The sequence below is a fragment of the Zootermopsis nevadensis genome, unplaced genomic scaffold (genome assembly GCF_977971745.1).
Source record: "Zootermopsis nevadensis isolate Lab colony 2312 unplaced genomic scaffold, Znev_1.0 Znev_ptg000027l, whole genome shotgun sequence".
Classification (NCBI taxonomy): Eukaryota; Metazoa; Arthropoda; class Insecta; order Blattodea; family Termopsidae; genus Zootermopsis; species Zootermopsis nevadensis.
Window position 1 is genome coordinate 6,618,405 of NW_028259159.1, and position 19,685 is coordinate 6,638,089.

The window sequence follows — 19,685 nt, forward strand, 5'->3', positions numbered from 1 at the left end:
CCTATCCTAAGACAGTTAAATCCTTCCCACCTATGTGATTTTTATGGCAATGGGGGACTTGAAGCTCCCATACTTGAGGGCTTCCAGCTGGAGCTAACGGTTTGGTGGTGTTCTACTGTGATACATGATCAGCTGGATCTTGGGTGCTAATGAGACTGCAAATGAAGATCAAGTTCCATTGTAATATTCTCCGATGTGTGTAAAATTTTTGCTTTCATTTCACTCGGTTATTGTTGGCATTCACGTACCTGGGACATGAAGCCAGTAGTAGAGAAGGGAAGGTTCATGCCATTCTTAACCTTTGTACTGGGTGGGAGGTGAATGGTCAGCTTCATGCCCTAGCAGCTTTTAATCCTGGCAGAAAGGTTTGCTGTACCCAATCAATGGGAAGTTAGTTGGACCCCAGAGCTAGTCTAGATGTGAAGGTTAGGGGGATAGTCAGGATTTCTGAAAATTTAAAGTCTGCTTACAAGAGAAAACTGGTTGTATTGATAGACAAGGAAAGCAATGTTTCAGATCATAAAGTGAAAAAACATTGGAATTCTAAAACCGATATGTCTAGATTCTCGAAAAACGTACGTAATAGTTGTTGGGAATTGTTTGTAAATACCTCCCATTATGCTGCCAGGGATTAAAAAACTTGGCAGTTTAAAATGTGGTAGAGGGTAAATTGTAGACAGAGCCTCTACTGGATATTATGGTAGAGAAGTCAGCTTTTCCAATTACTATGACGGAGCGAGTTCAAGCGTTCGTCTGGATAGGATGTAGTTGTCAATTACAATAAATCATATGGATGCTTGTAGTTTTGAATCCTTTTTTTAATCTATGTTAGCTACATGTCAACAAATCTGACATCGGGTCAGATATAAAATAAATTAATACCAACACTGAACGTTGCGTCTGTGGTGGTATTTAATCAGTCGTTGCATGTGATCAGATGCTGATGTGTAAGGATGTCGGGATAAGTTGTGATGCCAGTTTTGTTTAGAATTGCATTGATTCGTTGTAGTGTTTATTTAAAATGTGCTGTTCTGTCAAGAGTTGTCTTTTTGTGACTTTTGATAAATTGATTCCACTATGATCAACTGTCGGAGATGAATATATGTGTAAGTAAATATCTGGTAAATACGTTGTTCCTGTCGTTGCCTTCAGTGTTACAGGACCTTTGACACAATTGAGTGACATTTCTTCAACAATTTTTATGCTTTAAAATATTAGAATAAGAATGAATGAGAATAGTTAAATTGTATGTCTTCCCACGTATTTTGGGGATTAAGTGAGGTTAGGTAAATCAAATGAATTTGTTATTATTTGTGTTGTTTATTTGGAAGTCGAACGGAACAAACTATGTTTTGAGGATGACAAATTGAGAGAAACTGCATTATAAACAATTAGATTAAGCACTTTCATTCATGCTTTTTGTGGTGGCCCTCGATCTTGAAAATCCGCTTCAAGCATTTTGACCACTTCACATTTCTGCGCTTCGTCTTCTTTTTAAGTCTCTTTAGTTGTATTCATATTGTATTTTAACACACTCCATCATATATTATTTAGTTATTAACAGACCCACAAATGTTTACAATTATCTTCAAATTCACAGTCTACCTATTACTTTTCATGCTCATTTCTTTTCAGTTATTTGCAACACTAATCAACCTCTTTATTTCCACCACAGTGTAGCTTCATTCTGTGGCCATTGGCAGATGTAATATTCAGTGAATCCATGACTTTGTGTAGAAGTAATGCAATCCTTTATTTTTCAATCAATAGGCTAACATTTTGTATTTCCTCATAGCGTATTGCGAGTAACTGGTTGTTGTGTTGTTAAGGTATGCCACAGTATGTCCAGATATGAGAAAAATGCTTATTTAAACTTAGTAAATACATAACTATCGCTGTAGTGTAAAATGTACCCATAATTTATATTCCTGTTAAAGCTACATGTTATGTGCAGGTGGAAGGGGCCCTGCAGATGTGAGGCTTTGTAAAATCCAACATGTGCCATCACATAGCAGGTAAGCAGCACACGTGGTCTGTTTACATTAATCCTTTAAATCTGAAGGACATCTAAATAGAATTTAAGATTTGAGTCCTTACCGCAAAGAAAACATAACACTTCACCATTACAAAGATCAATTGGTTAATGCTGTTTAAGGAAATAATCAAAGTTTACAGTGAAGCACCTAAATACAGAATGAAGAGTTACTGATTGTTGAAACAGGTGGTACATATAGTTACCACTGTGTTTGAAAGCTTCAGTGGTTCCTAGACATTTTAATTTTTTCTTAACGCCAGCTAACTCAGAGGATAGTTCTACTTAGGAAGGTGATAGTTCCTGATCTAATCAAATTTCCTGCCATTTATGGAAACTGAGGCTTCGTGGCTGTGTTCAGTGAAACCTGCTGAAAATGGAACCCGGATAAAATTAAAATGTAATCTTCATACTTGTCACCATTAGAACCTGAGGTCTCTGATAATTTTTAGTTAATTTGGTGGGACTGGGTTTATATTAAAGGCCCCAGTGTCTATGGCAATGATGTCCAGTATGAAGTTCATGTCGTGATTGATTTCAGTTGGTTTTTGATTCAGATGTTCTTAACAGTAGGTGGTAGATGTATGCGTGAATGTGGGCGTGGCAGTATCATAAGTATCACTTATCATTAATGTCTTCAAGAATTTCTTATCGTCCTTGTTCCAGTCCAATACATATGTGATTGTCATTTATAAGTACATCCTGTTTCTTCCTTCGCCATTTGTTTTGGGTCTCATTCTTTGTATGTGGATTTTTCTGATTTTGTCGTATTATTTGCCTGTGAAGTTTACCTCTTCTCTGGTTCTGCAGGAATTCATAGCTTCTTCATGGAAAATGTTGTGTGCTCATAGACACGGCTCCTTATTGACATAAACATCGGAGGGGAAGATGAGAAGTGTCGGCAGGTTTTCTTCAGCTGCATTGCGTATTATAGCTGTTGTGTATTATTTGCTTTAACATTTCACACCTGCAGTTACATAAACCCAATAAGTGTTTCGCTGTCTCTCTGCTTGAACAGGTTGATGTGATGGTAAAAATTTAGGCTCATGTTTAGTAAAGTAGAACCATCTCACTACACGCCATATAGGTCGTTTGGTATAGCTCCTGCTCTTTGTTGATCTCGGCACTAGATGGGGGTGAGTGGTCGGCATCACGCCCCAGCCGTGCTTTACCCCTCCCGGGAAAGGACCCCGACACCCATTGTGGAGGAGGCTGGGTGGGCCCCAGAGCCGGTCTGGACGCAGGGGCTAGAGGAAAAATCCTCTGCCCTGGTCGGGGATTGAACCCCAGTCGTCCAGCCCATAGCTAGTCACTATACTGACTGAGGTATCCTGGCTCATGTTTGGGAGATACCTGGTTTGAATCTCGGCTGGGTTGATGGCTGTCATGAGTGTGGCTTTTATACATTTTCTGGTGAATCCCAGGCCATACCCACCTCCTTCCAGATCCCAACAGTATGTAACTAAGTAACTGACTGATTTCATTAAGCAGCCTTTCTTTGAGAAGGAAACAATATTTTAGGTAGTCAAGAAATTCCTTTTGTGGAATCCGAAGGTTAGTTACTGTGCCAGATGAATGCAGTCTGCATCCTCCAACACCGTTGCCCTAAGATCCTTTTTTTAATATTATCAGTCCTTGAACTTTCACCATTCATAATCATCTTTCTCCACCTGTCTCGTTTCTTCCTTCACTGAGCAGCATGCATAGTATATTTCGTGTGTGTATCAATTTGCGATGACTGTTCGTGTCTTCTTATTCAGAAGTAGCAAATAAATTGATATCCTAACACTGATTACAATTTGTGAGATTTAAAGTTCTCAGTTAGGCGGTGAGTATGAAGGTTACTGTCTTCTTGTGCTTAGTGTCAAGAATGCTTGGTCTGCTTTATATATTAAATATTGGCGAAGACTGTACATTTTTAGTGGCATTGTGACCTTGCTCTGATAGTGTGAAATGTCAGAAGTGATGAACTGTTTTACTCGACATCCTTCCTTCCTGATTTGCAAAATGTCTTACCCTCTTCAAAGCAATATGCTTGATAATTAAATAAAAGGCTTTATTTCCTCGGTATTTATTTAATGGACGCTTAGGAACTGCAGAACCACACACCAGCTTTGTTTTTGTGAGGTTTTTTGATGTAAAAACGTTAGGAAAATGTGAAAGATCAATATCAATGTGTAAATATGGACCGACAGCAATGGTCAGCTTTTATATGAACTCCTGCGTGCATTGTTATGTTACCTAAGATACTAATTGTTACGTCATCTGTTCACTCGGTAATGTTGTGTTACATTACTGCCGTCAACAATCCGCATTCTTTATTGTGGAAAGAGCTGAGCTGTGAATCGCTTGTAGAAGAAGTGCGTCGTAGAGTAGATAATTTTTGTGCTGGTAGAAACGTTTTAGAATATCACAAGTACTTATATAAGAATTATTACATTACATTTCATTACATTACAGAGACGTATTTACGTCAGATTCTCCGGAACCGTGGTTCCACTGTCAACTTTTTTGTCGTTAACCATTTTAACGTTACCATGGATACCATTAATAAAGCAAATTAAATGTAGGCGGCCACCTCTGATCTACACACAAAATAGATTTCATCTGGGTGTGTAATTTTTATATATTGTTTCTTGTTGGGTGAAACGCAAGGAAGTGGTTCCAATAACAGTCCTTTTGAACAGCATTAATCAAGAATGTAATTTGTTGTTTTTGCAAATGAGCAGCTGTTTACATTGTACACGGATCCTTCTGCGATGAATTAAACGATGACGCGGAGAGTCAGTCAGGTGGTAGCACAGATGGTATTCCATTGTTGTGGCGCTGAACGCTCTCATTGCGTTGTGTTCTTGAGGTAGTGGAGCTCTGCTCCGAGATGGATACACGCCAAAGCGAGGGCAAGATGTTGTTTCTTGGTATGTGTGACAAATTGTATCGTCTTAATCGGGTAGAATATGTTTGCGAAGTTTGAAGGCGTGTAGTATTAAGGACCAAGTTCTCGACGAAGATGGCTGTCTTCTGGGATGCCGCGCCGTGTAGTGTGGTAGAAGTTTACCGACGTTTCATAGGTCGTTTCTGCCTCCATCATTAGGCTGGTTGCCCATGGTCTGGGTTGAATCTGGAGATGGAGACAGTGTGTTTCTCGGAAGGTATATACGAACAAGTTAACACGTCGTCACAACCCGGAGGAACAACATCGGCTTCTCCACCGCGATCTGACGGACCTCACGAGGCAGATGCAACCTCCAAAACTCCACTCACCATTCTTGGTCAGAAAGTGAAATATTTCTGGAACGTTTTGGATCAGGCCCCAGAGCGTGATTCCAGACTGGGGCACCGGAGGTGTCTTATATCGTAATTTCTCCCCAGCACCGGAGTCAAACTACCGGCCTCCTGTCGAATGTACTCTTGCAGAGAAGTGACCGGAATGTGGTACTGATCGGACGTTTCAATCTGGTGCAGGTGTTGAAAATACCTGGAGCTTATCTCCACGTCTTGTACACGCGTCATGACGTACAGGTTTCTTACGTTTCCGTCTAATTTTTGTGTCTAGCCTATCTTGTCTTTGTGGTGTATAGGTATAAAAAAATAACAGGCTTTAATAGCTCAAAGATGAGTTTGCTCACGAAGCTCGCTGAGCTGTGTGTTCGCGAGTCGGGACTTGATTTTCAACAGGTGTGATGGGATTTTTATTTTACCACGGTGTCGAAATGTCTCCGGGACCCACCAAGCTTACCATCTGTTTGGTGGCTTCCTGACCTACTCAGGGAATAAACCTGCCGGAGCCTGAACTTAATCACATAAATATGACTGAGGTCTTGAATGTATGCATGTGTGGTACTTAGCACCGGGGTAACTTAATCATACTCTAATATGAAAGTATTGTGTCGGGATTGTTTGAACATGTTTCTTTTGCGCATGTGTCATGATTCTCGAGTAGTTGTTAACCAACAGTTTATTTGTGACTTACACCATTCATCAGCACCTGCATTGCAAGGGATGACAGAAGGTTGTGTAATGAGGTTACAAAACTTTCAGTTATACATTTGGGTTCTCTTGTGGTACACGCTAATAGAAGGCTTACTTTTAGTACAGCATCTGCATGGGGCGGCAACTATGTATCTGTTATTTTCTTTCGGTCTGGCTCTATTCTTGCCTCGGTAGGTACGTAAAATTTGTCGCTCTGGTCGTTAATAGTGACAGTAATGATGATGATGATAAATGTTTCAGGAAGAATGTGAAGTTTTGTGGAAGTGATACTCCAGAGATTCATAACAGAAATCCTCCATAGTAGATAGTTCATTTTAAGAAATATGCTGAAATCGGAAGTTTGAAATGTTAACTGCTGGGAATCATCTCTTCTCTAAGTGAAAACCAGAGAATAAACACCTCAGAAGAAGGAATAATAATAATAATAATAATAATAATAGCAGAGCGTAATAATTATAATAGTAATATAAAGAGAGAGAAACAGTTTTTGTTTTAGGTATATTAGAGCCCCTGAAGACAACATTGGCTTTTAATAGTAATGATGATGATAATGTTAATGGTTTATGGATTATACAGCTTAATATCTGTACTGCAGGTGGTGGTGGTGCTGTGTATCCAAAGGTTCATCACCACCACAACAAAATTTATCCTTTTAACCCTACCCTGAGCCAGCTTGTTTTAAATGTGTGCTTTGGACTTGTGAAAGTCAAGACCTTGAAAACCCGATGCTTCCTGCTACATATGTGTTATCACTGAAGTTTGTTGATAACTTCATGCTGACAGTTCCATGGCAGGACGAGCTTATGCTACAAAGTATGTGTGGAAGCATGCCTTCTGTGGGTAAGTTCTTCCGTTTCCCATGTGGCTTTTCTGTGCTGGGACTGAAATAAAATCATTTCTAGTAAATTGTCGGACAAGCTGTATTTAAATGTGGTAATGTTTGTTAATTGGTGACTGACCATGCTGAGAAGACAATCGACTTTTAGAAGAATATACTGCATCATACAGTGAGCGTGTAAGTGAAATGGTGACTGAAATAAAATATGTCAAATACGTGAGAACATTATGTGCGCTGTGTTACATACAGAAGCTTGCACAGAACTTGCCTTTTAAGTGTTTCCCATGCAATGAAGTCATACTGCTTGGAGATTTTTCATATGCATTATTAAAGTTGAATTTTTAGCATCTCCATGCTGTGTAGTATCTGTTCTGTTGCTTACCTCTGCCATAAATTGATTTATACCTGATGTTAAACGAACATAAAGAATGGTCAATTGAATAAAAATTTACTTGGATATTATCCATCGTCTAGTAATAAAACGTAAAAAACGTAAAACGACGTTTCGGAGATGGGGCTCTATCTAGTGGGCCCAACTGAGTAGGAACCTGAAGACGGAGATAGAGCCCCATCTCCGAAACGTCGTTTTACGTTTTTTACGTTTTATTACTAGACGATGGATAATATCCAAGTAAATTTTTATTCAATTGACTCTTCACCATCGTCAAGAAGTTTTAGATTTGATATAAAGAATGGTGTTGGATGCAAGATCTCATAAAATTCCAGTTTGAGCACTTCTTTGTAATAATGAAATTTCAGAAGGCTACCTGTATGACCTTCAGGACACATTGTCAGACTGCAGCTAGTGTTTTACAGGGCCCACAGCACTGAGTTTGGTACAGCGCTAACAAATCTGTCTCAACATTCGTGGAAGTTTAAATGGGTAATTACCCACTCAGGGCATGTGTTTTTGGACACACAGTGCTTCTTTTCTTGTTGGGTGATTTGACTTTTTTTTCAAAGCATTTCTAATTTCCTCCACAGTTGCCTACAATGTTATACATAAGTTTACACAAAAATTATGACTTGATTTTGCTAGAAGTTTCACTATCTAAAAGTTGTTTGCTTAACTCTTTTGACAAGTTTGCACGCATATAGAAGAGGGCAGAGTGGAATATGCAATTTTGACCAAAGGTTTGTAAATTTACACTGGCACTTACACTTATGTCTCTTCGGTTTTAAGTTGATCCTTTGTTTTTTGTTCTAATTAATTTTTTAGTCTGCTTTTTAGATTTTCTGATTGTGAATAAACTAAATTCAGACTTCCATAATAGTTTCCTGTGGAGACAAGACTGTACTTAGACACAGGCACATGAGGTGCTAGCCTGGGGCCCCACAGATGTAGGGACCCCCCAATAAAGTTAATTTTGACAAAAAGTAAAAAAAAAAAACACGAATTTTACTATGTAAAAATTACAGTGTTAAATATCAGGGTCATGCAAAGGTACTTGAGGCCCGGGTGCAAGAAGAAATCGGGGTCCCCTTGCTTATTTGAGATAAGAAAATATTAAACCGCGCCGCAGTGAGTAAACCAAGTAAGGAACTAATTTATTTCTGAGTAATAAGAAAGGACATTACCGAAGTTCCAAAAATAAGTTTTATCGTGGAATTTGATAGTTAGACAAATTAAGTTATCTCTAAGAATAATCTTATCATAGGTGCAGGACCTTAAATGTGTTAACGTTAAGAGTTTATAAACTTTATATCAGTTTCTAGAAATGAATTTAATATTTATTTCACAATTGAATCTTGCCTCATATGCCATTAACACTGCGCTGCACATTCTGGAGGCATCGATTCTTGGTCTGAACGCCGACAGTCTTGACGAGTTTCTTGTGGTTTTCTTCAATATTTTCAGAGAAATGCTGGTTGAGTACTTTAAAATGGGCTACATACACTGCCTTACATATCCCCCCCCCCCCCAAATTCATGTTGACAGTCATCCTATCATTTGTGCCATAAAACATATGAAGTTGAGAAAGTGTCATTAAATAAATTAACAGGTAGCATTTTATATGGAATACTTCTCCTTAATGGAAGGAAGCAATCAAGAAAGATAGAATGTCGAATCATCATAATGTTAACCAGCTCTGAGTCACTTCAGACAGGAGGAGATATCACTTTCAAAGTAGGTTAGCTGATAAAACTGTTGACTGGTATTTCTTACTGAAGGTAGATAATATGACACCCTCCGAGATTCAGATAGCAGCTGAGCAGTTCAGCCATACAGGAAACTTTTACAGATCAGTCATTGGAAGACAGTATCCTCAGTTGCAGCAGACACGTGCACGATAGTGAACATACGTCTTCTTTTCTGTCTGTATATCCATCTGATTTTTAAGTCTGTGCGCGATATTCATTTGTAATAGCTTCAATATGTTAACAGGTATTGGACTTGGGTTTGGAAGGTTGGAGGTCACTGTTCAACAGCACATTTTGAGTTACCTTTGTTCATTTCTTATTGTTTCAGGGCTGTTCAAGCCAGTAGTGGGGAAAACATTCATATTGACACTGGTGATTGGAATATCATTTGGTTTTAGCTTTGCATACATCCTGATGTCGACCACTCGTTCCTTCGAGGAGTTCTCATTTTCCCCACCCAGGTACAGTAGCCGACGGATAATAAATATTTTGACGTAGGATGATCTTTTACGTGCATAAGGTTAAAAAGCTGTGGAAAATGTGAACTGTGCTGTTTAAAGATGTGCTTCTTCTTTTAATAGTCTTATCAAGCGTGATTGACTCATGTAATGCTTTTCTCTTGTATTTAAGGGTACCAGATTCAAATTTTAGCCAGGGTACCATTTGTACTAGTTTGTTTCAAGCAAACTCAAGCTGGGACACCCCCCCCCCCCCCAATCTTCGCTGACTTACTGTTTATATTTATCCTTGTGTCTTGCACCATTATACCATTATGAAAAATGTAGAGTTGATATAGCATTATTAAATAACTATGACACTACCTAATGCATTCTGTCCCTGTCAGGAAGTAGACCTCAGTCATCTGACCTGTGTGTGGTCATAGATACAAGTGTAAAGTCAGAATAGAAACTTGTTTCTTGCAGGACAGAAAACATCTATATGGACCGCCATCACCACAGCGACAAGGAATACAACCAGGTACCAGACGTCAGGGAAATGGGTAGTCATGGTCACGATGAGTTGCATCACAGAGGTCAGTATGGGCATGCTGTGAATCCTGAACTGTTGTTAAGTACCGCAGTTGTATTTTTCATCAGTTCTGTTCTAGAAAAATGTTTTGTAGCCTGATCTGTGGCACTCGCAAGATCAGTTTGATACCTGGGTAAGAGAAAAAAAGCTTATAATGGAAAGGTTATTGGAAAACAAATATGTATTGCTTGATTTTTCATGAAATTTGGCTGCAGAATGATAAAGTTTGAGAACCATTGGTCTAGATTCGTCATGCATTAAAATAATCTTCAGTGGGTCAGGTAGGTCTTGGAACCTAAGAGCTGTATGGAAATCCAGCATCTTATCCTTCCTTCTGTTCCAGAAATCGTATTCTATATTCTTTGTAACTAGTTTCCAAGAACGTTGTAGGTTTGACTTTGTGTTTTGGTACATTCATGTAGGAGAGGATGTGGAAGCTAAGAAGTTGGCGAAGAAAGTGCGGGTTCTGTGCTGGATCATGACGAATCCTAAAAACCATGAGACGAAAGCTGTTCATGTGAAAGCTACGTGGGGAGCACGGTGCAACATTCTGCTCTTCATGAGTTCGGAGAATGGCAAGTACAATTAACCCATGACAGTCAGGTTTCTCACTAAACAGCTTACCCCCCTAGGTCAGATTTTTGCAGAATATTAAAGAGAAGGTGCGTATGTCTTGCTCTCTCTCTCACGTTCACATTGAAACTGCTCATGTCTTGCCACAGTGTTCCTCACAGGTTATGACAAAAAAATTACTTGATGATGTGTCAAATATCCCATTTTTCCCCAATTAAATACATTTAAAAATGTAAATATTTTAACGATAAATTGCGGTATGTTTTACAAGAAATAGTGGCATATTTTGTCTTGTCTTCTTCTCAAACTACATGTCTCATAACTTGGACTATCTGTCATGCGCATTGTCTGCCCCTGGGGTTTTCTTCTGCTCGTCTTCATTTCCATTAATATTTTTGGTATTCTGTGTTGATCCATTCTTTCAACACGGTATACTATATCATACCCAAAAATATAGATCGCTTTAATGAGCTTAAAAGGTTATTATCCTTGATAAATGATTCCCCAGGTAATGAACATGAAACAGCTAGTAAAAGTAACAACACTGCAGGAACCATCATTGCTGACGTGGTAGTGGAACGGTTAAAAAATGCGCGGACGTGAAATATTTATTTTATTGGTATGAAGTTGTTTTCCTTTGAAACATGAGTAACTTTACCTTCTTGATGAGAGTTCAGATGTTTGTCACATTTATTACTGGTCTAGCAGTTAGAACGCTGGCCTTGTAATCTTGGGGTCTCGGGTTCGATTCCTGGCGGTGCCCGAATTTATAACTTGTGTTGGGCAAGGCCGTGGTCTAGGCAACACGGAGTTTTCCTCCGTGGCATCCCAACAATTACTCCATTCGCACACAGAAGAAGGCAATGGCAAACCACTTCTGGATCATCTGCCAAGAACGTATATGAATAGGTCCCAGTCCGAGAAAAGGATGGAAGGATCCTGTTCATATGGACCTGTCGTCAGACAGAACACTAAATAAATAAACCTCTAAGAAATGAAAGCTGTTATTTTTCAGACACATCATTACCAACAGTGAAGCTTCCTGTGCTGGAAGGACGAGACTATCTGTGGAGCAAGACGAAGGAAGCATTTACATATTTGTACAAACACTATTTCCAGGAAGCAGATTGGTTCTTCAAGGCAGATGATGACACGTAAGTTTCCTACAGCAACTCGTGAAAGGATGAGATTTGAAGTTTTCATGGTGGTGAAAATTTGGATTGTGGTTTTGTAGGTTACGTTACCTTGCAGTTCTGTAGCTAGTCACCAAGATTTCAGAGAAAAATATCACTTCTATTTTCAGGGTAGAAGACCAGTGTTTTATTCCACAGCCAAACTTTTGAACATATTAAGTAAAGTCACAGTAGAGTTTATTAAGATAGTGTAGCCATCAGGTATTTGGGCATTCATGTGAGGAAAATTCACGTGTAAAGGAGGAATAAGAAAGTTCAGCCGTAAGAGGTTAAAGAAAGACAAGAAAAGCAGTGGAAGGATTAAAGATGGCAGTCTTGTGGAATGTTTCACTCTTTAGCTTTATAGAAATTGACTTATGTTTCAGAGGAGCTCTGATATCATTATCACCTTGATAATGGAAGCAGTAAGCTGCTCTGAAACATTGGTCAGTATCTACCAGACTACATGGCTTGTTTAAATTTAGATTTATATATATTTCTTTTAAGGGTTTTCATAGCGGTATCGGTTAATTACTACATTTTTCACATTGAAGCACACGGTATTGTTTTGGAACAAACTTCTGCCTTCCCAGAGGTAATTTCTGCCTCCATCTTCACTGTCTTCTTTGTTGTATTTCCTCACAGTTCATTATTGTACTGCCCCTCAGGTATGCAATAGTCGAGAACCTTCGCTATATGCTGTCAACATATAATGCCTCTGACCCCCTGTATTTTGGGTGCCGTTTTAAGCCGTACGTGAAACAGGGCTACATGAGTGGAGGAGCTGGTTATGTTCTCAGCCAGGAGGCACTGAAGCGCTTTGTAGAGCAGGGGATTCCCGACAAAACTAAGTGCCGACAAGACCATGGTGGGGCAGAAGATGTAGAGATGGGTGAGTCTTGATTTCCTGGTTTCAGGCTGGTATTCTAAATAGCTAATTCCTAAATGTTATTTTAACTCAGAAAGGATGAAGCACTTGCCTTGAAACAAGATCCCATAGAGACATCAGCAGAGGCTAAGTATCATATTTTATTAAAGACTGAAGTTTACTTTCAGAACCACCTAAATATGAATGTCATTTCTGATTATGTGTTGTCATGAACATTTTTTTGATATTGAGGTAGTTGTTGCCAGTTCACATGTTCTAGACCTCAGAGAAAATCTCAAAGGAAAATACAAGTTGGGAGACCTTGGTATACGTGGGGTTTCAGCGAACTAGGATGTGAACTGAACCTATTCAGAATAGACAGGCTGTCTTGAACTTGATAATGCACCTCTGGGTTTTATAATGAGACCCTTATTGTGGTTAAATATGGTCACCAGTTATCAGTGTTCAGCAGCTCCAGTTTATAATTGCGTTTAGCTTTCAGTTGTGCGTTTCAGCTCTCTGTTTGCCAAGTGTTAATTTTTAATAATCTTCTCTGAACTCTGTATCGTCTAGCTAGGACACCTCTTGACGTGGACAAAATACATGGTTATGTGAGCATCATTACTCTGTAAATTGCCTCATACTTTTAGAGCTTTCACATTTATGCAGTTTTTCCTGAGTATTACTTGGGAATTAAAGGTTTGTTACTGTTCTGATTACAGGAAAGTGTTTGGAGAACGTGGGGGTAAAAGCAATGGATACTCGTGATTCTTTGGGTCGCGGGAGGTTCTTTCCTTTTGTGCCAGAACATCATCTAATTCCTAATCATGTGGATCCAAGTTTCTGGTACTGGAAATTCATTTATTATCCCTCAGAATTGGTAAGTAGGTCCGTACTCCTAATAATATTGAGCTCAGTATTATCTTCCTTGGAGCCACGGTAGCTCAGTATAGTGTCTGACTATGAACTGAACAATTAGAATTTAATCTCTGGCAGGGGAAGTGGATTTTTCTTCTAGCATCTTTGTCCATACTGGTTCTGGTGCTCAGCCTCCTATCCAGCGGGTACTAGGGGGTCTTTCCCCCTGAGTGGTTAAAGAATAAAATTCTGGCAAACGCGCCACAATTGTTGTGTTATGCATGCAGTTCTTTACTTAAGTTTGATTCACAATGATAATCATCATATCTTACGTAGCAATGTTCTGATTACTTAATTTAAGATTTTTTTTTTTTCCAGGGTATGGGGTGCTGTTCTGATACTGCCATATCATTCCACTATGTATCTCCAAGTCAAATGCATGTGCTTGAATATCTCATCTATCACCTGCGACCATATGGAATTTCTCATAATGTCATGACGTCACAGTTACCAGAACTGCAAGCAGACTCTACAGCAGGTGTAGTCAATGTCACAGAAGGGGCAAGCCTGAGTCGCAGGTCTGAGGAAGAGAGGAAGACTGAAAAAGCCAAAGAAAACTCTTCTAAATTAGGATCTTAGATAAGTTAGTATAAGTATGCATTTATTTTACATAAATTTGATGGCTTTATAAACTGTAAAGCAAGACATCCCATATCTATTGTTACCAAAATACGTGCACGGACGGGGAAGAACAATGTTACAGGGGTGACGTTGAACGTTTTGTTCTTACTGATTCTTTTACATTAACAAATGGATGTGATAGTCAACTTTTATCTTTCCTTTGATGTGTTTCGGTTCTTCCTTCTGTCATTGGTTTTAACCTTTTCACTCTTGCTGTTTGTTAGCCGCCAGACTGTTGAAATTTGAGCGTAAGTCAAATATTCTATCCTTGTGTGTATGTGCACATGCATGTGTTGTGTGTATATATATATATATATATATATATAATTTGGTGAGGAGTGGTGTATCTCAGCTTATTGTAGGGTAGAGTTCCTTTTTGGGGGGATTTTCCCATTCAAGGCTTCTGTCTACACAGAAAATAGAAGAATGCAGATACTCATTCATGTTTTTAAGTGGGATTTCAAACCTTGATCCCAGTGTTTTAGTGATCCAAGACATACAAACCCAAGTCTGTGGCCACTGTGATGTGTATCTTACAAATTGATTTCTTAAAGTCATTGCGTTCTCTTACGGGTGCAGGAAAGTGTTGGGTCTCGTACTTCCTACATCAGGGTTGCAGTAATAGGCGTAAAGTATGCTTAATAATAGTGATCTCTTAACCATAAGAGTGTGTGATTGGTTCTGTGTGAGACTGGTCTGTTATTAGAACAAATCAACTGGTGTATCAGAAGTTCTGAAATTATTGTTTTTCCTGAGGAATTTCTAGAAACAAAAATATTGACGTTTTGCACTCTGGGTATTTAGTAAATTGGTATGACGCATAACAGTGAAAGTGTTGGGGTTTATCTCTCCTTTGTGTTTTCCTTAATCTTTCACCCGTCTAACTATGTAACTTACTGTACGAGCCTTTCCATTGAATGGACTGTTCTCCGATGGTAAGAGTTCCTGACAAGTTTGTGATATTCTGCTTCTCAGTGGCCATCATATTTTAATATTAAGTGAAACAGGCACACTGCAGTCAGCAGGTGTCTCGATGGCTGGTCCCGTTGCAACAAATTGAGCCTGTACTGTTTAAGAATAACAGCAGTATATAAGTGAGTTAGTAAGTAATTTAAGTGTTAATAATTGTTTTGTATATGCACTTCTTTCTGGAAGAATATCAATTTACAATACCACATATTTTTATCTTTGCCATATGCAAATGTGATTGTAAGTAGTGGAAGTAGTTTTATGCGAGTGTCCCTTACTTTGCAAAGTGCTCTTTTCGCTACATATTGTTTTTATGTTTCTTCTGTTAAACAGGTAATTGTCTTTTATATGAACTGGAAGTTTTATTTTGTTTATCGGAATATAGTGCGCACTATTTAAATCAGGGATGGTGAGGTAGGTAGGATGTGTAGCATGCATGGGAGAGATGAGGAATGCATATAAGGTTTTTGGTTGGAAAATGTGATATGAAAAGATAGTCTAGAAGGCCTGGTGTATGTGGGAGGATGATATTAAAAAGAAATAAAGGAAATGGAGTGGGTGATGTGGGTTGGATTCATCTGACCAAGATATTTTCTGATGGCATGCTTGTATGATTACAATAATAAACTTCAGGTTCTGTAAAAGGCATGGAATTTCTGATAGCTTCTCAAGAGGGACTCTGCATTACACAATTATAATGAATAGTTTTTACTTTTTCAAAATACTTTCCAGAAAATATGCTGTGCACATTTATACTTTTGTTCTGCCTTAATTGTATATTTTTATTTTTTATCTCTTCATATAAGTTGACCTGGCATCAGTATAATACCATACACAACTGAAGTAGCAGCAGAATAAGGTGAAATTATGCTTGCATTGCTGTACGCTCACACAGCAAGCAAGATTTTTCAACTAACCAGTTCTTGACACTTACATAAAACCATGCTCTAATTCAGTCAATGAATCCATGGATTTATTGATGTAGTAGAAAGTCACTGTATGTGCCATATGAAAGTCAAAGGCGCAGTATTTAATAGCCAACCAGTAAAAACGTGACTGTTAAAGCAGTGGCTTGGATGGCGATTCTTTAATGGGCTGTATACTTAGCTCATGTAGAACAGTTCCAGTTGAAGTGTCAATTGAGGTAATTTCCAGGATTCATTTTTGGAAATTAAGGAAAAATGTAACAGATATAATGCATTTTTACTCTTCAACTGTACTCTGAACCCATCCGTTATTACTTGAATCTGGTTATGAAATATTGAGAAGTACTTTCTTCTTATCTGTATGAATGAAATGCTTCACAATGTTCAAACTGATACATGACTGCTTATAGCGAGACATTTGATAAGATATAAATCAAGGCTATTTCTTTTGATATATAGTAACTAGCATTGCAGCTGTAATCTTAAAAGTGTGCTGAGATTTGTGTAATCAGATCGTTTAATGTACCCACATTCAAATCTAACTTATTGTAAGGTGTTAAATATTTTGAGACAAGTCAAAGTGTGTGTTCTTGTGTCCAGCTGACTGGTGACTAGCCAGAGTAGCTAAACCCGGTAAGAAGAATGTAATTGTGAGCACTGCTTTTGTGCTTTAGTCTTGATCCTTGTATGATTGACATAATTTTGTAATTGAAGTTACTGTGTAGTTTTAATTATGGAAAAGTTAAGTTTAACAATACAAAGCATTAATGCATGTTTTTGTATGAATATAATTTAAGTGTCAGTAATACCATCAACCTGTATAAAATGGAAATTAGCGAAGATGAAGAGAAATAATGTAAATTAGTGTAATCAGAAGTGCTTCATCTTATATTGTACCAAGCTCAATAAAATTACTGACATAGGTAACAGTGTAAGATGATGCTATTTTTACATTGATTAGTCAGTCTGCCATTTTGCCTTGCTGTATCTGTTTGTCCCATAACACTAATGTATTGGTATCTGTATTAAAGAAAAGTACAGGTACTGAACAAAATATTTAAAAAGATGAATTATGGTGGTCACTTTAATGGTCATACTTTTAGCATGTGATGGTTTAAAAAGTTGTATTGTATATTACAGAAAACGAGACTCACTGGCCGGGGAAGGGTTAAGATAAAGTGTGTGTGATTATGCTAGCCAAGAAGAATATGTCATTAATGGAAGTGTTCCATGTAAACAGTGCAGTTAACCAAATGGATACTCTATCATATTTAATTCAAAAACTGAAAGGTGGCTGATCATTTTCATGACATGTCAGGTGTTAAAATACGGAGCCCCAAAATCATGAATTTTACTTTTTTAATAACTTGTCACACTTTCTTCTATGGCGCAACAGCCTGAAATCGAGCCTTGGCCTCCTCCCATGTGGGAGGTGTTTATGTCTTTGAAGTGTGCATTAGTGAGTAGGGAGTGACATGCCCACTGCCAACTTGTCACATTTTGACTGGTGTGAATCGTTACTAGACAAAAGTCAAAATAGCTTACTTATTCTGCAATAAACATAGACCTAACATACTGAGGGCTCAGTTAATCCATTTGTCTACTCATCCGTGATGGGGCCAATAAGTGGTAAATTTTCATTATTTCTGTTGGACATTTTATACGTGGAAATAATTAGAATTTAATTCTGTATATTGCATTTACTTTTATAATGCATTTTTAAGAAATTCTAAGTATGAGACAGCGTATTGAATTTGTCCATGACAGTAAAAACATGTTTTTTTTATTCTGCCTTCTTCAGAGGTCAGATCCTTTTACTTTTCCTGACCTGGTATTATTATCATATAGTGGATCTTTTAAATATGTTGGGACTCCTTGAAAGGGGGATCAGCGTATTCAAAGGCCTTAACCATTACAACATAGCACACAAAAGCTGCGGACAGTTTCCAAGTCAGATTTTAATATTTTCTAATCTTTGTTACCAATGTGCAGGCAGCTTACGACAAATGACAATCTGCATGTTATTAGGGGTATCTTACAGTACTTGCTGGACTGTGAACATACGATGATGATTTTATTACTTGCCCGTGTTTGAATTTAGGGACTTAAATTCGTTGATTTCACAGAAGGGCAAGCCTGACTGTTGTAAGAATTGGCACTCAACATGGGGCAATAGTATGTATGTGATCTGGCAGTATTTGAAGAATTGTTTATGCTTAAGAAAGTTGTTTTAAGTGTTGCTGAAGCAAGCTCTCAAATAACGTTACTGACCTTTCACTTAAAAAATGTAATTAACATTATGTTATAAAAAAAATGTTAGAGAGAACTGCAGTGATTTTCTACATATATCTGTAAAGTGCGTGGGGTCTAGAAATACTGGATAAAAATGTCTATGCTTCTGTAATGCAATCAAGGGAAGAATGTTAACCCCCCCACTGGGTAATACTTTTTTTATATTTGCAGGTTGATGTATGATAAAAGTTATATATAATGAAGGTGATGATTCTTAACCTTTATAAGTTAGCAAGTTAATGATAGAGGAAAGTTGTACAGTTTTGTTGGGCGCTACAGTCAAAGTGGAATTAAATCTAGTCTGATACATTTAAATGTTAGAACAGATAGTAAACTTACTTAGAAACTGAATAGTGTACGTCAGAATTCATTTGCATGTGAAAATTTTTGGGTGCCATGTAATTCCACAGTTCAGTGGGCAATAAGCTTTATAACTTTAAGTGTTGCAATTTTGCCTGTATGTACTCCTATAATTCACATTGCTTATTTCATTCTTTTGATTCTCTGAGATTTTCAAAGAATTTATATTACCTCTTACTTAATATCTGTAACAGAGATAAATAGTTATTACAGTCATGTAAGTTTTCAGTACACAGATGAAGTGGTCATTCAATGCTGTTATTTAAAGGGCATTTCAGGCTGACGTTCTGCATTGTAAATGGCAAGTTCTTGCCTTGTACCACTAGATAAATCTCATTGTAAGCAAAGGGTCTAAACTGGAGTTGAATTTGTTGTTTATCTTTGAGGTTCATATATAAAACATCCACATTAACTCTTTGATTTGTACAAGTTCTTGCCATCTGTTAGACCCTAGAAAGTGTGGTTCTGTTCACTTGTTTTATATTTTAAATAAATGATTAACTTGTCCCACAAAACATCTCATTTATCACAAGTCCATCTTCGTCGTATATTTGAAACTGGTAAGAATTTCACAAATTTATATCGTGGTAGTAACACATCTGCTTTTCCTTCATGCTGGAAATCCTACAGAAATTATTTAATACCAACTTCATGACCACGTTCAGAACACCTGTGGGCACCCCCCCCCCCCCCCCCAAACTCCTATTCAGCAGGTCCTGGTCACCCAATCCATAGTTTACATTCCCATTCTTAGAGGGGTTGAAAATTGCAGTGAAACTACAGAAAAATGACATTTCTGTTGTTGACTTGAAAATGTATTAATAAATTGTGTCCACTCAGCTGCATGTGTTAGGTGTTACAGAAGCAATATTCAGTTCAAATGCAGGAGGTACTGGGTTCAAATGTCATCCTGGAGATGTGCTATTCTCAGTTATGTTTTTCTTATGGTTTT

The 19,685-nt window shown here is 38.0% G+C and overlaps 1 protein-coding gene across 6 annotated transcripts; it reads left to right on the forward strand.

Annotated features, from left to right (window-relative positions):
- The first annotated feature begins 731 nt into the window (after positions 1-731).
- C1GalTA (Glycoprotein-N-acetylgalactosamine 3-beta-galactosyltransferase 1) lies at positions 732-19,248 on the forward strand. Of its 6 annotated transcripts, XM_022080720.2 has the most exons (9): positions 732-1,106; positions 1,955-2,015; positions 9,334-9,466; positions 9,929-10,038; positions 10,457-10,609; positions 11,623-11,761; positions 12,448-12,671; positions 13,370-13,527; positions 13,884-19,248. In XM_022080720.2, the coding sequence occupies exons 2-9, from the start codon at positions 1,997-1,999 to the stop codon at positions 14,142-14,144; spliced, it is 1,197 nt and encodes a 398-aa protein (XP_021936412.1). In that variant the 5' UTR covers positions 732-1,106; positions 1,955-1,996; the 3' UTR covers positions 14,145-19,248. The 6 variants fall into 6 exon arrangements, with proteins under 6 accessions (XP_021936412.1, XP_087212716.1, XP_021936411.1 ...); XM_087356590.1 differs by lacking the exons at positions 732-1,106; positions 1,955-2,015 and adding an exon at positions 4,297-4,423; XM_022080719.2 differs by lacking the exons at positions 732-1,106; positions 1,955-2,015 and adding an exon at positions 4,818-4,950.
- The last annotated feature ends 437 nt before the right edge of the window (positions 19,249-19,685 follow it).